This window comes from Crocodylus siamensis, chromosome 1 (genome assembly GCF_052110815.1).
Source record: "Crocodylus siamensis isolate JL-2025a chromosome 1, ASM5211081v1, whole genome shotgun sequence".
Classification (NCBI taxonomy): Eukaryota; Metazoa; Chordata; order Crocodylia; family Crocodylidae; genus Crocodylus; species Crocodylus siamensis.
Window position 1 is genome coordinate 121,760,437 of NC_143395.1, and position 22,611 is coordinate 121,783,047.

At 42.0% G+C, this 22,611-nt stretch overlaps 1 protein-coding gene across 1 annotated transcript in view; it reads right to left on the minus strand.

The window, feature by feature from the left end:
- CNKSR3 (CNKSR family member 3) overlaps positions 1 to 22,611 on the minus strand; it is a 97,456-nt gene that overhangs the window by 44,108 nt on the left and 30,737 nt on the right. Inside the window, exon 2 of the mRNA XM_090041625.1 lies at positions 7,370 to 7,533. Coding sequence (XP_089897751.1) covers positions 7,370 to 7,533 — 164 coding nt within the window. The remainder of the gene's footprint in view (positions 1 to 7,369; positions 7,534 to 22,611) is intronic.

Below are 22,611 nucleotides of genomic sequence, written 5' to 3' on the forward strand. Positions count from 1 at the left end.
ACTTATAAACATGAGCTGCTGGATACTTATTTATAAACACTGCTAATGACCTTTGTGCGCAATTAATTCACACACATACTCTTGTACGCTGAATCAAGGATTTGAGAGACAGGGGAGGGAAAATGAATAGCCCCCAGTTCCTCCCACTAGCACCATGGCAGGTCCTTCCACACTGGCCCAGGCATCACTGCACTGCTGGCAGCTACTCCTATATCTGGGTCCCTTTAACACACAGTGTGTACTCCCTCCGCCCCGGCACAGTGGGCTACACAGCTCAGACTGCAGACTAAAATAGATACTTCTCCTACAGCTGAACACACACGGTTTAGCTCCTGCAGCCTGTGCCCTCCCTTCAGGTCTCACACAGACGCACACATAAACAAGCTGGGGCTAGTTCCCCAAGTCTCGCCTCCCCTTGGTCTGAGCACTCAGAGGTGCCAGACCAGGTTTCTGAAGCCGCACCCCCCTCCCATCACACACACACACTCTCTCTCTCTCTCTCCCTCTCCCCAAAGTCCAAGTCCTGGGGCTATGAGTGCTCCTCTGACCCATCAGCAGCTGGGGGGGGAGGGGGAAGTTGAATCACTGCCGCCCAGCCTGCACAGCCCCCTCCCCACAGTGCATGCTCTTCTCTCCCCCTCTCCCTTACCCACCGGGCAGGGAAAATGCCCCGCTTTTAAAGAAACCCTCCCAGCTAATCCAGAGGCTGGGATTTTCATGGGCTCTCCCTAACTTCCTCGCTGATTTCAAACCCCTGGCCATTCTTCCAGAAGTTATTCCATTTTTTTCACTTTATCCTGGTGTCCCTGTCTGAGGACAGTTTCATTTTGTCCCGAATACAGGGTCCCTGCTGGGATAAATTTTCTTTGCCTTAGTACAGTGTCTCCAAAGAGACAAGCCTCGTCGTGGAACACCCTCCAGCCAGGTAAGCAACCCTTCGAAGTGTTACATATGTACAGATTGTTACTGCACACAGGGAAGGAGTACAGATTAAAACTGCAACAAAAATTTGTTCCTCTTAAGGGACTTCTAGGGTTAGCATTTTTTGATCAATCTTAGTTTTCATACAAGCACCACACATAAGGATGCCATTTTGCAGTGGGAGCCTATGGCACAACAACATAATAGAAGTTGAAGGGTGGCCTTGAACCATCACCCAATCAATTTTTCCCTTGATTGGCATGATACCATATTTACTAGAATTTAAGACAAGCCCCTCCACCCCCCATAATTAGATTCAATACAAGGGAAATGTATGAATTTGTTATAATTTTCCATGTATGGAATCTAATTATTGGGGAGCTGTCTTTAATTCATCCCCCCACTGCTGCAGGGGGAAAGGCAGTGTAGGGGGCAAATGGTGTGTGGAGGTCAAGCAGCTTCCCTCTCCTCTACCTGCCCCCCTTCCCCCACCACCAACCTCAGGCTCCCCTTCTCCCTGCCACTGTTCCCCTCCCTCTCTTCAGCCACTCCTACGCCATCCCCTTTTCCCTCCAGCCTGTCCCCACTCTAGCCTGGGGCACTGAGCACATCTCCAACCCCAACCCTCCCCCTATAGCAGCCATCATCATCTAGCCTGAGGGGTTCTCCATGAGACTGGAAATTTGGCAGCAGGAAAGCAGAGGCAGCATTAATTGCTACTTTCCTGCTGCCAAATTTCCAGACCTGCCGGAAACCCCATGGGCCAGAAAATGTGGCCCAGTGTCCCAGACTACACCAGCAGGCAGCTGGATTCAGTCATCTGAGGTCAGGCCATCATGCTGGATCACACCTACAGACCAACCCCACAAGCTGAATCCATGCAGGATACAGCTCAGGAACCAACCCGGTACCACACATCCAGACCAAGGAACAGCTCCAGTTTTGGAGTATGCTGACCACAGTGATGTGACCAGCTGCTTCAGGGAGGAGTAGGCCCAATCAGGCTAAACTAAAATGGGTGAATCCAAGCTACCAAGATTCCTTAACTCTATGATCCCCAAAGCATGCCCTGACAGTGGCAGAAGTGTATCGCAAAAAATGATACTTTTCTTTTTGTATTTTAAGAGGCAGAGCAGGGCACAGCAGAGTGTGGCCTGGAACCGTGTCCCCCAAACACAGGCAGCTTGCAGATGTCTGGTCCCAGCACAGCTCCCCAGCCACAGCAAGGGAGCAGGGAGCTGAGAGAAGCTAGACATCTGCAAACTGCCACTGGCATGCCCTGCCTGCACCAAAGGAACAAGGCAGTTAGGAGCTCTCTCACCTGGCCCTGCCACACTGAGCTCCAGAGAGCCCTTGCCCACAAGTGTCCTGGTGCCCTCCTCCTCACTCCAGCTGTGCCTATGTCCCATAGCTTCCCAGGGCAGCATAGAGTTTGTTTAAAAAAAACACTTCTCCTCTCCTTAGTGCCAGGGTGAAGAGTGGAAAAGCTCCTTCCATCCTGTTCAGCCTGACACTGCCTCCCTTAAACAAGGCTTTCCCTATGCCCACAATGCCACCATTTCTCCAGCCTCCACTTCCCTGGCTGTGGTGCTCATCTAGTTTCCAGCCACCACCAGCTGCACTGGGACTGGTCCTCTACAAACTGGGCTTGCACCACTGCTTTTCCCCACTACCTTTTTCAGGTAGACAAGTGAAGCATGACTCCAATTTTAATCCAAAAAAAAGTGCACTCCACATATGAAGAATTTAGGAAAGACCACCTTAACTCCTCTGAAACTAATCTGCTCTGTAAACAAGATATATAAAAAGCCAGAGGGGAATTCAGAAACCTAAAATCCAGAAAGCAAACTAAGAAAGAAACTATTATTTCCCAGAAATATCTGCTTAGTTCTTCATTCATTGAACCTATGCAGTTCCACTTCATAAACATTCCATTATGTTGCCTTCCAGAGATGGGGGTTATTTTTTTTTTGCCCCAATTCTTAGATTTAGATTACTCACTTTTTAATCCATGCCACAGTTTAATATGAGCTTAAAAAGCAAATTTGTGGCTTTACAAACTTCAAAATATCAGTCACTTAAGCTTGTTCTCCAACAAAAATAATATACCATATACAGTTTGATATATACAGCTCAATTCCCCGAGTGACACCTTTAAATTTAAAAGGTATAAAGATGTTTTTGACTCATTTGTTTAGAACCATCTTCTAGGAAAGCTCAAGAACAAAAGGCGCATGCTTAGAAAATGCCAGTTTTTATCTTTCGCTCATTTTCTCACTACAGAAAAAAATATAACAATTCTTCTGTTGCAAATAACTCAGAAAGATCACAACAGATCAAACTGTTTTTGACCCTATGAATTCTTATTTGAAATTTCTGGGTTTGTCTTGTGACTGCATAGGTGTTTACACACTGAAAAATGCTTATATTGACTGATAACTGCAGCACTCTTGGCACCTTTAAAAGGATCTCATGGCACCTGAGGCACCCTGGTTGAGAATCACCGCCTTAGTCTTTTATCTCTGAGTACGGTATCACTTGCTGCCTTGAGTGACAGCCTTGCAGTGGCTGTTATTGGTAAACTACCTTGAGAAGCATATAAAATCATCAAAATCCTGAAACAAGACTACGGACAATGTGCTATCAAATGCTTGCAGTAAACAGGAAAAAAAAATGTATCAAATTTATTCTCCAGTTCTATTAATCAATCCCTATTAGTATAATAGATGCTATATTTACAAGTGTTATTTTCAATCTGACAGTGTCCTTTTAAAGTCATTAACTTCCATTCAATTGCAGTCCTCTTCTAGATTTTATTTGACATCTCTTCTATAATAACATACTGGCTTCAGACCGTTTTTTATTCACTGGCCAGATGAGGCTGGGAAGATCTCAGAGGCTGACATTTGTACATCTGTTCCCATTTAAGGAGAAAGATGCTCCAAAGACAACTCTGTTTTCTTTAGGGTCACAGTTCTTATGGTATGTAATGGAACCAGAAGACATTCTTGTAAGAGGTCCAGAGAACAGGCAGAACAGAAAGCTAGCACAGTCTAAAAAATCATGTTGGAGGGGGGAAAGGTGAAGTTCCAGAGCTCTCTGAGGCCAGGCTGAATGACTATATACTCCATGAAGTGCAAGTCACAGGCAAATGAATAACATTTAGTATATATCAGGTAAAAGAGTAGTGGACCTTGGAATGTATAAATAACAATCTTTATAAACGTGTTTCACAAAGTAGAATGTTTTTAACTCAAGAGGTTAAAAAAATATTATGGAAGTCCCATTTCAGCAAGAAATAACTGAATGCTTTAATGCATAAAACTACATCAAGAAAGAGAGACAGAGACAGAGACGGGCGGAATGCACAGAAGGATCAGGGACAAAAAGAAAAGTACTAGCAAAGATATTAAAAGCTGACACCCAAATGCAAAGTAAGAAACCTTGGATGCAAATTTAAAGCAACTTTTTCAACAATAAAGTCTTTCCTAAAACTTAAAGAGAAGAGACAGTGTAAAGCTGACAAAGAGAACAGCTAATGGGGAGAAACATCTTCCCATTATCTCCTCCCTCCCCCCAAAAAGAACAAGAATATGTCAGCTACAGAATATGAATTCTATCTAATGCATTAACTTGAGCTGCACTACACAAAGGATTTCCAGAAATGGGTCTGAGGTCAAAACTTTTGTCTAAAAAGGAAATTAGGAGGAAATTGTAGGAGATAAAACACAGCTTTAGGTTCTGGCCATCATCCAGCTTTGTTCATTTTCTTATATATTTTTTTTTATTTTATTTTATTTATTTATTTATTTATTAAGTAACAAGAAGAAATACCTTAGGGTGACTGCCACATCCATTATTCCAGTCAGGCCAGTATACAGTACACACTATACTGTACATCTACTATTTTAACAGACTCCTTGTCACTGTGACATTTTATCACTCCCACAGTGAGAATTATATTTCAAGTCAATTCAGTTCCTCTCTGAAAGGTGACAGATAAAAATATTTGGTGGATGTGTACAACTGCAAAATCTTCTCAAGTTCCAGGAAAATATATAAAGATCATAGTAAAAATTAAACATATTTCAATAAAATAATTTTAAGGGCAGAACAGTTGTTTCTGGTTTATGAGATGTTAACAATTCCTATACCACCTTTCTGAAATGGGTAAGGCTGATTTCTTACAGGGGAAAAAAGACTCTATCCATTTTAAGAATAATATTGTCCATGTAACAAGTGTTACATAATGAAAGGAATGTAAGCCAGTAATGGCATAAGAATTGCACAGCATTCTTTCCCACCAGTCTCAATGATGTAACTGTAGATACCTCTGGCTCTAATTCATGGTATTACATCAAATATGTACTCCCAAGCATGCCTGGCTTATAAATAAACGGAAGCTGTTGTATGGTACCACCAGTACAGACAGAAATGTGATTTGTTTATTTCAGAACGGGGGTGGGTGGGTGGGTGGCGGTGTAAATAATTAGCCATTGTGGGGTGGAGATAGACATAATGGAAGCTTCAGCCTTTGTCTTTAGTTCTTTCATCAAAATATTCTTAATACATTTTCTGAAAGCTTTTTAATGATCATCTACTGTTTAATTGATAAACAGCAGGGATGCCAATCTCCTGGCCCAAGCCAGACCCAGACTATGGGGCTCCTTGTGGGTCAGATCCAGCCCAGGGCACAGAGTGGTTCCAGTGGTGACAGCACCTCCAGCTCCCACCTGGTCCAAATGGCAGAGATAACAGTAGCCAACTCCCACCACATGCCCTGTGCCAGGGCTTGAGCTGCTGCCACTAACAAGTTTCATTCTGAGGCAGCAGCTCTGGCACAGATCACAGAGCAGTGACAGCTCCAAGTCCAGGACAGCGATGAACAAAGCATCCAGAGGGTGACTTGGGCTGTGTCAGCCCTCACTTGCTTTCCTGCTGCCTATTGCTATGTCCACCAGGGCCCAAGAGCCTTAGATTCTGAGGCAAGCTACTCCAGGTATGCCCCACAACTTACGGTAACCTACTAGTTGGTCAGTGGGCCGGATAAAGTGGTCTCTGTTGGTCAGATTCAGACCACAAACTGTATGTTTAACACTCCAGCATATAGCTTACAAATAAGGCTAACCTAGCTTAGTTTGTGAGACCAATTATTACCTCCTGTCATATCAACAGTGTCATGTTTTTGTGACAAAAGCACTCTATTGGATAATACCATATTTTCTTGCATACAGCATACCCCCAAATCAGACATGCACCTTGTTTTGGGGAAGACAGAATGAAAAGAAAAGATTTTTCCAGCGTTAAGGCTGCATGCAGCAGGCAGAAAACCTAATCTTTCAACTTGCTCACCTTCTCTTTCCTGCTCAGGCAAAAGCTACAGTTTTAACGATTTTAAAGCAGAAAGATTAGCAGCTGAAACTGTAGCTGCTGCTGAAGACTGGACTCCATAGGCAAACGTAGGATTTTGAAAAACTAAAAAAAAAGTCTGCTGGGCTATGAAATAGAAGTAGTTAAATCATGAATTCTTCAGCAAAACTGTCATAGAAAGGATAGTTTGATAAGTGGAACATCAAGACCTTTAAAAAAGGAAAGACATTCATCAACACCTCAAGTTAAGAAAAATTAGCATGAATCAAGCAGATTCTAAAGAGCCACAAAGTCAACTGACTCCCCTCAGAACTGCCAAATCAGAAACGTCACTCCTACTATTCTGGCCAGAACATTAGCTTCCCTACTTAAGACACGCATTTCAGGCTAATAGGGTTGTGGGGGGAGGTGTGCATGTAGTATGTGAGTAAATACAGTAATTTTCTCTAGCTACAAACACAAACAGCATTTATCCCAGCATTTATGGGATAAACCATTTTAAAAGGTGAAATCATTCAGATGTCTGTGTCCACTGTCCCAGGATAAATCCTAAAAAAGGTCTGCAGGATAAGAATTATTAACAGTTTATCCCAGGACATCAAAAAGTACATCAGAATTGTTATTCCTGGATTGCATTATTGAATCAATGACAGAAAAATAGCAATGTATTCAGCCACTTACTAAACTTTGATTAAAAGAGTGATGTGTGTACACACCAATCCCAGGATATTTCGGTTACATGAGAAAACACAAAGCACTTGTCCAGGAAAAAGTGCCATGTCTGTTCCTAGCCTCAGTGTAAGCTAATAGGAACCTCATAGGAACCTCATGACTGAGTGCTAGTTAAACAACTTAATTCTTCACCAATATAGCCTATTACTATTGGCATTTTAACTGGAAAAATATTAATATGACACTGTATAAAATTGTTTAAATTCTTACTAGTTCCACTTTCTACATGCTGTATAATAAAGGAACAAAGTTATATACCAAACATTTGTCCTAGTACAAGAGACCATCACTAAACCTGCAAAAAGAATTACTTAAAAATCACATATTTGTTCCCCATGTAACTAACCAGTGCACAGAGCAGATCCACAGCCTCTAGAACCAGTTCCTGGTGTCCAATTCGTGTGATACCCAACTCTTCAAGTTCCTGATGGGAAATCTGCAACAGCTGTTCACCATTTATCTTCTCCCTTTCAAATTTATGGACATACTGCTGCAAGCAATCATCCAAGCCTACCAAAGTAAAAAAAATAACAATTATAAAAAATGAAGAGACATCAATTGTGATTTCTGTTTCTTCAGTCATAATAGGTATAGACATAGATACACACTGGAAAAACCACTCACATACATGGTACCAGATTTTACAAAAACTACTTCAAGGTAGTATTAGTAAAAACACAATAGGTCAACATTATTTTTGCAACCTGGTTTTCTTTGGTGCCCCTAAACAGACATAAGCCTAATTTGTTCCAGGAACATTCACCACTGAGCAGATGCACACCCAAGGAAAAAGGCATGTTCCTCTCAAATTCAGTACACAGCAGAGCTGTGGACGGTTGAGCAGAACAAATTCTAGTTTAAAAGAACACAAGTAGGGGAAAGGAAGCAAACATAGGCAAAGTGATCAAGGTGAGGTTTCGTTCATGCCTTATTATTTCCATGATTTATAAGAGGTGGTTTTCCTTCATTTCCTGAACCACCAATTCATTCCTCCTTGTTAAAAGGTAAAGGTTGAGTCAACATAAAACATAGTAACTTTCATTTTTAAATTTAATAAGGTCCTAAGAGTAGTTTCAATGTATTAAAACTGTCGTTTGTTTGCCAATTCCTTTTTCTGCCCCTTGTTACTGCATGTAAGCGTACATAGGGCATCTTAAAACAGTTCCAAAGGAATGCATTTGAGCCTCATTCCAGAATCTGACCCAGTACTGCTTCAGCTGAATCAAATATATATGACTAATCACTTTGACTGGAGAGTCAAGGACAATGAGAGAAAGTTTGTGGCATTTCTCCTGGATGTGCTTTTGGCTACAGAAAACTGACGTACGTTATCTGTGTTAGCTCAATGGGCTACCTAAATTAAGTGGCTATTTGACTTTTGTTGCTGCATAGAAAAATATTTAATATTTAGAAGGAAAAAAACTTGATTATCCAAGATGGCTGAGCATATAAAAAGTCTATAGATAAAATCTTAAACAAGATAACAAAGAAAAATATCTTCTTTAACCCAAATCAATAACACTCTTAAGTAAAATTACATTCCAACAGAAGTGCTATTTCAAGTTGATGGGATCCCTCCTAATGCCCTTTTCTACCTTGCATACATAATTAACAGTGCAGTGGAAAGAGCAAACTGCAGGTCATTAGCTCAGCTTTATACAGTTGTTTCCATGAGACAACATATGACACACAAACTACACATTTGAATTATTACAAAACATATATGTGGGGGGGGGTGTAAGGGATATATCTACAATATAATGCAAATGCTGACAAGATAAACTTCTGAAAATATATGAATATATGAGTGTTATTTTCCCTCTTCATGCAAAGCCATTGAAACTAGAGTAAACCATCACACAATCACACACTGGAAAATCTACTGGTGTCCTGAACTTAAAAAGGAACAGGAGATGGAAGCTGGGTATTCAGCACAACTACTCATCAACAGGCTAGAAGAAAGACGGGTAAGTTCTGGGGGATGTTTGCAAGTTAAATGTACTGAATTAATGCCACAGCAGCAATGGATAAGATTAGTACTGTTTTATGATATCCAGTCAAAGATCTGCATATAAATACAAGCTGTTGGAACTAGAACTTGTATAAACACCTGATGTGCCCTTTAATACTTTCTGAGGATGGATAAAGTGATAGAAAAGTTAACCTTTTCCAAGAGTCATGTTTACTTAATTTTATCAAAGAAGACCCTGAATAGCTAATATTCTATGCTCATCCAACATGCCCATTAGCTTGATTTTAAGTACAGGTGGATCAAAAATCTGGTGCTGCCAACAGTTGGATCTTGTCTAAGCACATGATTTCCTGGCAGTCTCCTACAACAGTTGCATGGATGCATGCTCCAACATTTGTCCAATCAGTTTTGGCAAGTTCTGGAGGATTTTGAAGACTGAGTTCACAGTTTTCTTTCCCACATGTACCAATTTCCCATTGTCCTTTAGGGCATGAAAGCCCTTTTCCCAGAAAAAGCTGGCCTTAGTTGTTTAACAATTTATTTTTTCAAAACAAATACTAAACCAAGGCCAACATACAGCACATATTTGGCATTCCTAATTGTTAATGCTGGTCTCATATACCCATCATTTACCATGGAAAGCCCATATTTTCCATATATTAACTGTACATGCACCTCAAGCCCCATATCTTATTTAGCCAGCTGTAAAACTTTTTGTTTGGTTTGGTTTTGTCTGGGGGGAGTGGTATGGGGATGGGGAAGGGGAAGGGGAAGGGGAGGGAAGTGGAGAGATTTTTTTTGGATGGGGGGAAGGGAGTGGAGAGGGGTTGTTGCTATGCAGCAACAAAAGTCAAATATCCACTTTCCTTTAGAGGCTGACACAATGTTTCTGTTCCTGGTATTTGTCTCATATGCTGAACCAGCCCCCTTTACTGTATTTGTCAGCATTTTTTTAAAGATAACAACAAGCCTGTATTAATAAAAGATACCCAAAAGCAAACCAACCAACCCTCATTAATGTCTATATCCCCAAGAGAAGAGAAGGAGATTGGGGCTTTCAGTTTGCTTGGGACTTTTCTCTATTCATATTTTCCTCCTCTTGAACATCCATCACAGCTCATGTATTTCTAAAAACTGACATTTACACTAAAAATGCCTCTGTGCTTCTCACAACTGCTCATAAAACAGTATTTTCATGCCCACAACATAAAAATGCATTTGCAAACAAATTAAGCAGCTGTTAATTCAAAATCATCAACACAAAAGTCACCAAGGCTGGTCATGAACAGAAACATATTTAAGAGTTAAATAATCATAAAAAGGTAGAAACTTATGAAAAAGTAGGAAGCCACGGCCATGAAAACCAAACTTTTTTTTTTTTTTTTGGCAAGCATGCACATTGGTTTAAAATAAACTTATTTTAGTTACCCTACATTGTAAGGAACATATCTATGAGATTTTCTATATTTTAATTGAGATTGCGACCAGATTTAGAGCCTATTGTTTCCATAGGGTGAATGAAATGTTTATATACGGTATGCAAGCCAAAAGGACTTCATATTCTCGCAACTGGGAAGGGCAGGAGAAATCAACTTCAGACAAACTCATACGACAGCTTAATTAAAGAATTTAGCAAACAAAATATTGAAATAATAGATAAAACTGTACTCAAATGCATCACACGATAGGAATCTTGATAAAATCAGCAGAATTCTCTCTCCTTTAAACAAGTGATGTGTCTCAAAATATTTTGCAAAATTCAGTCTCAGCTTCATCTAGATGCTCTTGAGAACTTATCCCTCGAGAAGGACTCTAGGTACAAAGTTTTTGAAAAGAGACAAATTTATCTCCTACTTTCATTTCATTTTCTTCATAAATTTTACACAATTGACAGTATCTTCCCAAAACTACATAGAACAATTCTCCAAATAAGGAAGGGAAATTTGCTCTTCATTCATAAAGCTATATGGCAAGATAATTCCAGAAGAATAACCTCACTGATTAATAGTGATTTTCTGGCATAGTGATGAAACATTCAATAGCATTTCCAGGGACAGATTCCAATTTCAGTCACAGTAGAGTTAACTGTTTACAGCAATAATTTCACTGACCTCAGTGAAGTTATAGCACTGTACTTTAGATCAAAATTAGCCATTTTTGACAATTATTTTCTTCACAGAAAAAAAAAAATTCTCTCATAGAACGTAATTTAGGACAAGGGGTTGGAAAAAGTCTTTATTTAATGTTACGTGTCCACTACAATGATGTTGGTAGAACGAAAAACACTCACATTGTACTCACTAAGGTGTGTGTTATGGAAAAAGTATTAATAATAGATTTGACTGTATGACAGTTAGCTGTGTATTGCATGCACTGAACACACAAGAGAACTAAACAAAGGTTAAGACAGCTTCACATAACTGCTATGCAAAAATTATTTGAACGGAAGATGGGAGAAGATGAAAAGTACCATAATTGCGGGGATAATTTCAGTTAAGTTTCATAAATGTTAGTAAGGACTCATATTTAAAAGCCTATTCAGTTTAGCAGTACTAATATCCTGAAAACTTTCCAGGAAATCCTAGTGTCTACTTAAAATGTACAAATCTCTAACCCAACTTTTGGTAGGTATGGGGGGATTCACAGAATAGTGTAGAACTTTTTTTTTTGGTCTACAGTAACCCTTTGCCAACACTCAAAATAACCCAGGGCACACTTGGTGCTCTGAATGCATGCAAGAAAGGAAGAACAGTATTTGAATCTGCAGTTTCACATGGATTCAATTTATCAGATTATTACAACTAGCTTCCAGATTCAATTTAAGTCATTATTAAGAAAGCTATGCTATAAAAATAAGTAGAAACATGGAGAATTATACAACAGAAAAATATGAACTTGTGTTCTAGCCATAGCTAAGCTAGTTTAGAAGAACTAAAACTGTCTGCTGTTTACAGGACTAGGCACTCAGCAGTAAAAGGTCCAGATAAGAGGATAAATGTTATGTCAGGAGTATAAGGGACAAAGATTTGTCTATATATCATGAATGTGTATATATTCAATGGTCATTGGTCTTGTTTAATTCCTATGCCATGCCAATATCAAATAGCTTTAACTAAAACATAACAAGGGGAAAGAATTAGTTAATGCATTAATAGAAAGTTTCCTGTTAGACAAAGTATCTAAAATACTAATTTTATTAATATTACTAATATTCCTGTTAGATTGGTGTTAACTGCATCCTTTGGTCAGCTTTTACTACTGCCCAGGTATTCCTGTGAAGCAATCCTTGAAAAAATTTAATCGAACTGGAGGAATGAGTACAATTCACAAAGATTTTGGCAAACTGGAAAGCCAGGCTACAAAAAACAGGGAGTCCAATGCTGAGAAGTAGAAGGTACCACACCTTGGGAATAATCACCAAAAGCACAAATATAAAATGGGGGACTACAGCCAGGATGAACTTCTGTGGACAAGGATCTTGGGGTCTTTGTGGATCATAGGCTCAACATGAGCCTGCAGTATGATGCAGCTGCAAAAAAAGGCAAATATGATCTTAAGATGCACTTATAGCAAAACCCCCCATTTTTCTTTTTTTTTTTTAAATATATTTTAAAATGCATTCCCTCCCCTTTCCAACCATTTCTGACTTATTCTCTCCCTCTCTATTCCCTATAGATAAGTATAATTAAGCTAAGATGTAGGATATGCTTTAACATTTTATTTTAGATAGTAAGTTTTATTTTTTCTCCCCTCTTTGCAAATAAGTGCCCTACTATTTTGATACATATATCCACTATTTTATAAAGTGATAATTATTATGTTTCGTATTGATTTTTTTTTTACTGCTTTTATATTGTGTGATTACTATTTTAGGCCTATATATGTAAGTTAGCATAAGTCATGTCAAGTTTCCATTTTGTTTGTCAAGTCTCCATCTTGTCCCCAGGCCTGGTTGTATAACCCACGACTCATACCTACCCCTTCTATGTAACTTGGTTCCTGAATGAATAGGGATGAATGAGGGTGCTTGAGAGACAAAGGCAGTAGGTCTAAAAATAGCTCCCTCTGAATGACTGAACCATCAACACCAATACCTGGACCAATGACCCAGCACTTGGAACCACCCTCAGCATTCAAGAAACAAAAGATGAGGCAACCCACCATTGTGCCAAGGCTGCACATGCTCAGTAAGAACACCCAGAACCCTCTGGAACAGGACTGACCTTGCCTGGACAGGCCCTCCCCATAGGAGATCAGAGGTAGTTTGCTCCATAAAAGGGATAGTGAAGACTGACTCCTTGGATGCCCTCTACATCTGGACCAGCACCATGCCACACCACCTATCCACCCAGAGACCCTGCTGGCGACCCCCCTCTGGACAACACCTACTGGACAAGGACCCTTTCCAGCCTGGATAGGTAGCTATCACCGCCCACCCCCTCTTCAAGCAAGGACTTGGACTCTGCTTCTCTTCCCCACCTGGACTCCAACCCTTCCACTGAGTCTCTTTTGCCTGCTGCCAGTGTGCGTGCGTGTGCATACCAATAACTTCATGGGGCTGTGTAGTGTGTTGTCTGTTTAATAAACCTGTTATTTTGAAACCCCTAGTTGGGGTTTGTCTGTTTCCTGACTGTTTCCTCCTTGCCACCACTTATTTGCCCCCTAGTCTCTAAGCTGTCAGCTTGTTTCCAGCCCCAAGCTACCAGGATTCTGCCTCTCTCTTTCCTGGCTGTTTCCTCCTTGCCACCACTTATCTGCCTCAGTTTCCAGCCCCAATCTACCTTAGGTAACCCCAAGCCTCAGTCAGCTTCTCTCTAGTCCATCGGTTCTAATCCCGGTCCTGGCAACTTTCACTCCCTACACTTTAATTCTCTCTCTCTCTCACCTTAACCTTCCCCCAAGTATCCCAGGTACCCCAAGCACACACATACACACTGTGCCATCCAACTTAGGAACTTATGTGCATGTATGTGTAGGTGGGTTGTGTGTGTGTGTGTGTGTGTGTGTATCAGTATGTGCATGATATACAAATTAGTGATCTGTGTATATGTACTGAGTGTGCGGATACTGACAATTGATTTTTGTCTAATTTTTAGTGTGTAGTGTGTATATGCTTGAATTGGTGATAGGTATGCATGTGCCTAGGCTTGTTTGGATGTGTATGTGTCTGAGCTGGTAGAAAGAGAGAGCGAGAGAGCGAGAGAGAGAGAGAGAGAGAGAGAGAGAGAGTGCGCACGCACCTAATTGATTTTTGTGTTTGTATATGTGCATGTGTGTCACACCCTCCTGTCTAACAGCACAATATTGAGATCCTGAGAGTTGGCCTGACCCCACAGGGCAACAGACTAATAGAAATACTAAGTGTAAGTTAACATTAGGAAATGTTAGTGCTATCCCAGAGGTTCCTAACCCCTGGGCTGCGGCCCAGTACCAGGCCACAAAGGGTTGGCTGCCAGTTCAGAGGAAGGTTGGCTGCCAGACCAGAAGCCTGGAAGAGACCAGCAGCCAATCCTTTTTTATACCGAGTAAAAAAGTTTTATGCCGATTCGCAGTATACTGGTCATTTCCAGTCTGCAGGATGCTGGCAGCAGTTTGACAGTCCACAGCCACTTCCGGTCTGCGTTTTGCAAGTCCTCAGTCTAAAAAGGTTGGGAACCACTGTGCTACCCTACTCAGCACTCATTCAAAGCAGGAGTAAGCAGGCAGCCAATCCCCTGCTGCCTCAGTCCTCCTTGCAACAATTGGCATTCCCCTTGCTGCCGATTCCCATGGGCAAGAGTGATAGAGAAGGATGAATTTGGCAGTGGGGGTAAGCAGAGGAACACAGCAAGAAGGGGAGACAAGTTCTGCAGAGGGGATAGGCAGCATATAGTACAGGAATACACTGGGATGAGCTGTGCTGGGGCAGATAGAAGGAACTTGGGGACACCCCCTCTGGTGCCTGACTGCCACATGCCACCAATCCCCCTTTTTGCCACTTTTAGGATCAAGAAGAAATTTTTCCCTGTGGTCAGATTGGGTTAGACTGTAGTGGGGAGCATGATCATCTACCTTGGATTGCTCAAGCATATTTTAGCAAACTACTTCCTGTCCTCACAGTAACAAGATGTTGACAATGCCCACATCCCCCTGATGTACCTGTAGCAAGAGAGGTTGTTCTTGATATTTTAGGAAATTGCTCCTGATAGCTGCAAGGGTGAGCATGCAGTTGTTTTGAATAGGCTAGACCAGTGGCGGCCAACCCATGGCACATATGCCACAAGTGGCATAGGCAGCAGGTGTGCTTGCCACACAAGCCCAAGACATCTAATTAAGGGGACACTGGGGAAGGGACAGAGATTGGAGCAGCAGTCAGGCAGCAGGAAATAGAATCAGTGTTAGCTCAAGGATTTGGCCCCATGGGAGCTGCAAAATAGGTGCTGCTAAATTCAGTGTACCACCACCATTACCTTTTGGGTGGCACTCAAATTTTAGATTTAACTTGTGGTATTGGCCACCACCAAGCTAAACATAGACACTCGCCATTGAACTTTAGGGAGACAGAACTAGATGACACCCTGAGGTCCCTTCCAGGCCTAGCTGTCTACGGTTCTTTTATTCTATTCCTTTATAGCCAATCAAGGGAACAACTAGCACCACAGACGGCATTTTTGCTCTCGTGTGTGATTGACAAAAGCTTTACCCATTTTTTTATCCCATTCAAGAAAACATACTTCCATTGTGAAAAGCTGACCTAACTAAATCTTACTCTGTCCACTGATTCAGTATCTACTGGGACCAATTCTGGAAGATGCAGACCTTAACACATTTCCCTGTGAGTTGTAGAAAATATCAATACCTGTGTAACATCCATATCTTAGCAATGCCACAGAAGAAAATACTTCTATTTGTAGTATTTTCTCCTTACCACATAACCCCAAATAAAATGCATAAATTGTTTTTGGAAGGCAGAATATAAAAAAAAAAAAAATCCAGTCATGGCAGACAGTGTGACAGAGCATTCAGGGAGCATGGCATCACAGGAGATAGTTTGGGTATGGCAGTAGAAACTACATGATTTGGCAAAGCAGCAACAAAGCTAGACCCCAGACTCTCGCAAGGGCAGTTTCAAGATGTATATAAAACCAGTTATAGTACAGAAGTAAGTTCCTGTAAATAATAAGGTGTTGTTTCCACATCACAAGACTCATCAAAATACTGCATAGAACCATCCCTCTCACCCTCAGCCAAGGATATCTTTGACAAACTTACTAGTGTGAAAAGGGATTTCTCTTTTAAAGAAGCAAGCTGAAGCTTATTTATTTCAGCAACATGTGATGCTACTTCTCCCCAAATCTTGGACTGGCACTGAACACATACTTCTCCATATTTCTCAACTGTCACGTCGGCTTTATCATTCATCTGCAGTTACTGCTCTCTCATTTTGACCATCATTAGGTTATGCCTTTTCTTGAATGTTTTTTTAGACATGCTGAAAGAAAAACAACCTTCCAAGGGGCTTTCTAGTCTATCACAGAGAACAAAAGCACTTTTGGCTACATTTGTTGATAGCTTCACAGACATTTATCTGATCCAAAATATCAAGTGTTAAAGAAAAAAAAAAAAAATGTATAGCCTGGGGACCATATACCAAAATTTCTTCTCCAGAACAGCTGCTATGTAGAATAATTGACCTTACATAGTTTTAGATTAATCAAGATCATATTAGCACCAAAGTTTTGTTGTTCTGGGGTGTGTACATAAATTGGTTTTTTCACCATTTAAAGTGCTTTACTGCCATGACTTACAGAACCGCATGGCTTTACAGCACTTCAAAAATGGGTACAGCACTTTTAATTAACCCTTGTTAAATGAGGTATTAAATTTCAAGCACTGTATTTTACAACACTTTTGCAACCTACAGCACTTTAAATAACTTCTGTATGCTAGTCAAATTTCTGGCAATTCCACCAGTATCCCATGGGCTTTGAAAGCTGCTGCCCAGCCCCATGGCACATGCTGTGTCCGTTGCCAGAGAGGAGGGGTTGGGGGGGGGGGAGGTGAAAGGGCTACATGCGCGCGCACACACACACACACACACACACACACACACACACACCCTTAGACATTGTGTAGCTGGGGAGACCAGATGCTTGGACACACCACAGGTACGACACCTCCTTCCCCGCCACCCCCCTCAAATGCTGCATGGCTGGGAATCAGATGCTGGGAGCCAAGCTGTCAGCCTGGGTGAGAGCTGTTACCCAGCCTTTGGCAGAAACGATGCCCACTCCCAGGGCACACAAAAGTTAGGTTGAGAAGCTGAGCAACAGCTTCTCATCCCAGCTCTACCTTCTCCACTGGTCTGCTGCTGTCCACAGCCTCCTGCAGCCCCAGTAGGCTGCAGAGCACCCCCTGCCACTCATCCTGGAAAGAGCAGGGAGGCTCAGTGCCTTCCCTCTACCCCTCCCCCCCAAACACTGTACTTTTGCAACTTTAAGAGTGCTGTAACCTTGTAGTGTTATAAAAGTGCTCTAAATTACAGTGCTGTGACATGTGCACAGAACACTTCTTTACACACCCAAGTTGTCTAACTAGGTCTTGGTGAGTATGGGGAGTGGAAGAATAGCAAGTACCTGCCTGCCACCTGAGTCAGACTTCCTCATGTAGATCACAGTTGGTGGCAATGAAATCCTGACTGTTGCTAATGGATGTTCTAGTGTCCCAGGAGTGTCTCCAGGAGTGACTGCAGGGCCAAAATCATTTTCATTGTATTCTCAATACAATGTAAATAAATTATTATATATACAATATGACTTTCAAAAAAGAATTGCTGGTTAATTTTATTCTGCTGTCAACTAACAGCATGGATTTAGTCGCCAGTGAACAAATAAATACAGTACATTTGTAAGATAAACTGGATGCTTCCTATCAAAAAACTCACCCACCCACAGTTTACCACCTTGTTCAGCACTAGCATTTCTGCATTAAGTGAGTGGCTAAGCACTGTCACCCTCTAGGTATGTATGAAATCTTAGTCAACACAGTAGCAAGAATGCTCATACTCTGTCTGCAGAGGCAGAGCAGCTTCTGTAATCATGCAGGTCCTGGAGGCAGTAGAGGCAAATTTGTACTGCCATGTCTTAGACTGCCCATTCTGGGATCAAAGGATTATTTCCAAATGTGAGAAGGCAAGATTAATGCAAAGAGCAACTTCGTGTTAACTTTTTAATAATAAAATATAGACAATATTATTTGTTTTATTTTTTGTTATTCACAGTTACTATTTCATAGATTCATAGATGCTAGGGTCGGAAGGGACCTCAATAGATCATCGAGTCCGACCCCCTGCATAAGCAGGAAAGAGTGCTGGGCCTACATTACCCCAGCTAGATACACATCCAACCTTCTCTTGAATACCCCCAGGGTAGGGGAGAGCACCACCTCCCTTGGGAGCCCGTTCCAGACCTTGGCCACTCGAACTGTGAAGAAGTTCCTCCTAATATCCAATCTAAATCTGCTCTCCTCTAGCTTGTGGCCATTATTTCTTGTAACCCCCGGGGGCGCCTTGGTGAATAAATACTCACCAATTCCCTTCTGTGCCCCCCTGACGAACTTATAGGCAGCCACCAGGTCGCCTCTCAACCTTCTCTTGCGGAGGCTGAAAAGGTCCAGTTTCTCTAATCTCTCCTCGTAGGGCTTGGCCTGCAGGCCCTTAACCATACGAGTGGCCCTTCTCTGGACCCTCTCCAGATTATCCGCATCCTTCTTGAAGTGCGGCGCCCAGAATTGCACGCAGTACTCCAGCTGCGGTCTGACCAGCGCCCGATAGAGGGGAAGTATCACCTCCTTGGACCTATTTGTCATGCATCTGCTGATGCACGATAAAGTGCCATTGGCTTTTCTGATGGTTTCGTCACACTGCCGACTCATGTTCATCTTGGAGTCCACTAGGACTCCAAGATCCCTTTCCACTTCCGTGCCACCCAGCAGGTCATTTCCTAGGCTGTAGGTGTGCTGGACATTTTTCCTCCCTAGATGCAGCACTTTGCATTTCTCCTTGTTGAACTGCATTCTGTTGTTTTCTGCCCACTTGTCTAACCTGTCCAGGTCTGCTTGCAGCTGTTCCCTGCCCTCCGGCGTGTCCACTTCGCCCCATAGCTTAGTGTCATCTGCAAACTTGGACAGAGTACATTTCACCCCCTCGTCCAAGTCGCTGATGAAGACATTAAAGAGTATCGGTCCAAGCACCGAGCCCTGCGGGACCCCACTGCCCACACTCTTCCAGGTCGAAACCGACCCATCCACCACAACTCTCTGGGTGCGACCCTCCAGCCAATTCTCCACCCACCGGACTGTGCAGTCATCCAAGTCACAGCCCCTTAACTTGTTCACCAGTATGGGGTGGGATACCGTGTCAAAGGCCTTCCTGAAGTCCAAGTATACGACATCCACCCCTCCTCCTGCGTCGAGGCGTTTTGTGACCTGGTCATAAAAAGAGACTAGATTGGTCAGGCACGATCTACCTGCCACGAACCCGTGCTGGTTTCCCCTCAGCATAATTTGTCCTGCCGGGCTCTCACAAATGTGAGCCTTGATGATTTTCTCAAAGATTTTGCCAAGGATGGAGGTGAGACTGACTGGCCTATAGTTACCCGGGTCCTCCTTCCTCCCCTTCTTGAAAATGGGAACCACATTGGCCCTTTTCCAGTCCTCCGGGACTTGACCCGTGCGCCACGAGCATTCAAATATTCCCGCCAGTGGCTCTGCAATGATGTCGGCCAGTGCCTTCAGTACCCTCGGATGGAGCTCATCCGGGCCTGCCGACTTAAAGGCATCCAGTTCTTCCAAGTGACCCTGCACCACCTCAGGGTCCACGCATGGAAGTCTGGTGCCTTGCTGCTGCCTCCCTACACTCCCAGTGAGAGACTTGTCGTGCCTCTCGCTTAGGAACACTGAGGCGAAGAACTCGTTGAGGAGTTCAGCCTTGTCGCCTCTGTCCGTCACCAATTGTTTCTGCCCATTTAGCAGGGGTCCTATTCCTCCCTGGGCCTTCCTTTTACTCCCTATATATCTAAAAAACAATTTCTTATTGTCTTTTACTTGGGTTGCCATCCTCAGCTCCATGGTAGCTTTGGCCTGTCTAACTGCCTCCCTACAAGCACGAGCAGAAGAGGTATATTCCTCTTTGGTGATCTCTCCCTGTTTCCACTTTTTATGTGCTCCCCTTTTGGCCCTTAGTCTGCCCTGGATTTATGCTGGTATTTGCTACCACAGAAGCACCAGATTCTTCCCAACCTTCAAATAACTCACTCATATTAAATGTTTAGTCCTTTTAGTTTAAAACTAGTATAACTCGAGCAAAGAATGATACAGCCAAAGTTTCACACTTTAGCAACGAATGTAAACAAAGCAGCATACACCATGTGAATGGTATTATGAAGTAAATTGGAATCAACTATACAGCTGCTTGTGTGAGCTATAATTCATACATACCTAACAGACAGTGAGTGAGGATAGGTACACTAGTATTAATTCACAGATCAGGATGTAAGTGCAATTTCTAAATCCAGATTTTTCACCAAGACTGAAAATATGAGTTCACTATGAGAAGACATCAATATTGTGCAGAGTTAAAGATATTTCTGTAGTAAGTGAAGATTCAAAGACTTTGGCCCACTCACAAAAGAAACTCAACTAAGGCTCAAAACATGACGTTCAAAGAAATATGGGACACAATGTTATGGAAGCCTGTGGGTGGGTTTCTTTTTTGTTATATTCAGTTAGAGTTATTTCAATAGATGTTCCATATGGACTTTCCTGTTACTCATATCCAATTACACTCAATTCCAATATTTAGAAAGCTACATAAATAGAAATGACTGTATTGTCATGTTAGTGTTGAAAAGGCACAGTAACCAAGTATAGATTTACCCAAAATGAACTTTTTATTAAGAAAATTAATCAGCTGCATTGATTCCATCTAACAATCACTGCCAATCATTCCCTCTCCCCATGCCCACTTGCTTTAAGCACCAAAAACACCCTCCCACAGTCACAGGAGAGAGATGACACAAATATATTTAATAAAAGACAAAGGTTCTAAAAGCCATGGTATAAATGACAACCAGCTTATTCTTCAGCCTATTCCATTAACACTTGTACTACTGTCGGGGCTTGCATTCAGGTATTACTAGGTGAAAGAGCCTGTCTTGCAGAAGGTCACATTAGATTATCAGAACTGGCTTCCCTGGCCAAAAATCAATATTATTTGCTATTTTTAAAACTATACTTTCCCATTACAAATTCTACAGAGGAATAGCAGAAGACAGCCAGTACTACTTGCAACTAAATCACCCAAAACCTAACAAAACCCAGAGTGTCACTGCATTAGGGATGTCAAAAGCATTGGAGCTGTACACTGTGCTGGAAGACAGCTAAAAGCAATGCTGCAAGTTGCTCTGTTCTTCCTAACATCACACTATTCATCTTAATGTCTTTCCACTACAACAAACAGATCTGACTGCACCTTTACTTTAGTAGGAGTCTGAAGGCAACCAGCAGGACTAGTACAGTGTAAGATGTGGGAATGCACACAGTTCCTCTTACCAACATGAAAAGTATGGACTTTTTTTTAGATTTGGTTGGCTAACACGAGGCTCTTGAACCTATCCTAAGCATGCAGGCAAACAGATCAATTTTCACAGCATCAGACCACTCTCATATAGATCCTATTGTCTTTGCCTTGATTAGAAAAAAAAAAACACTTTCGTTTAAGTTGGGCTAATTAACACTTTAGCGAAGGCCGCATACAGATATTTGGCTTCTCCTAGAAGAACCACTGCTCTCTCAAGAGAAATCACAAGCATGCAGACATTCAGGCTTTTTCTCCCAAAAGAAAAATAGCCACTCTAGGAAAAAAATAACCAAGGAACAGTCAGGGTTATATCCCTCCCAGGAGAGTTCTCATGGGACTGTACACATTCTCTTCTGAGAGAAGCCATAGCACAGTATTTCAGCATCCCAGGGTGCTTTGCTCCTGCTCTCCCCCAGGGAGATAGTGTGTTACTTGCTGTACCATGCAAACAGAATACACCCCACTTCACAATCTCATACTGAACTGTAGGGCAGCACTAGCTCACCCAGACTGCTCAGAGTCAGCTTATCGGGGCTGCACTCTGTGCTGCTGCCATTGTGTCCAGGCACATTAAGGGAACCTGCAGAACCTGCACAGATGTGTTCATAAGGGCACCCTGGCTGTGCAGCATAAGAACTACAAGATCTCTGCTATTCAAGGGCTCAATATCTGAGTCTGGATAAGTTCTTCTACGAAGAGAACAAACCTGGAAGAATTCTCCCAGATCATTTTAATATGTATATCTATAGCCTAAGTTTGAGCAGAGAGAGGCAGTTAGCTATGTTAGCCTCAAATCAGGCAAAAAGCAGAGCTGCACTTTATAAACCAACCAAATCAGAGTTGCATAAGCTTTCATAAGCAATAGCTTACTTCATCAAATGTTATGAAGAGACTAAGTTTGACCCAACCTCATTTTTTTTTCCTACTGCATGTAGTTTAGGTCAGGCTTACTTATCAAATGTTAGCTAAGTCTGGCTTAAAGTTGACCGTCTGACTAGGT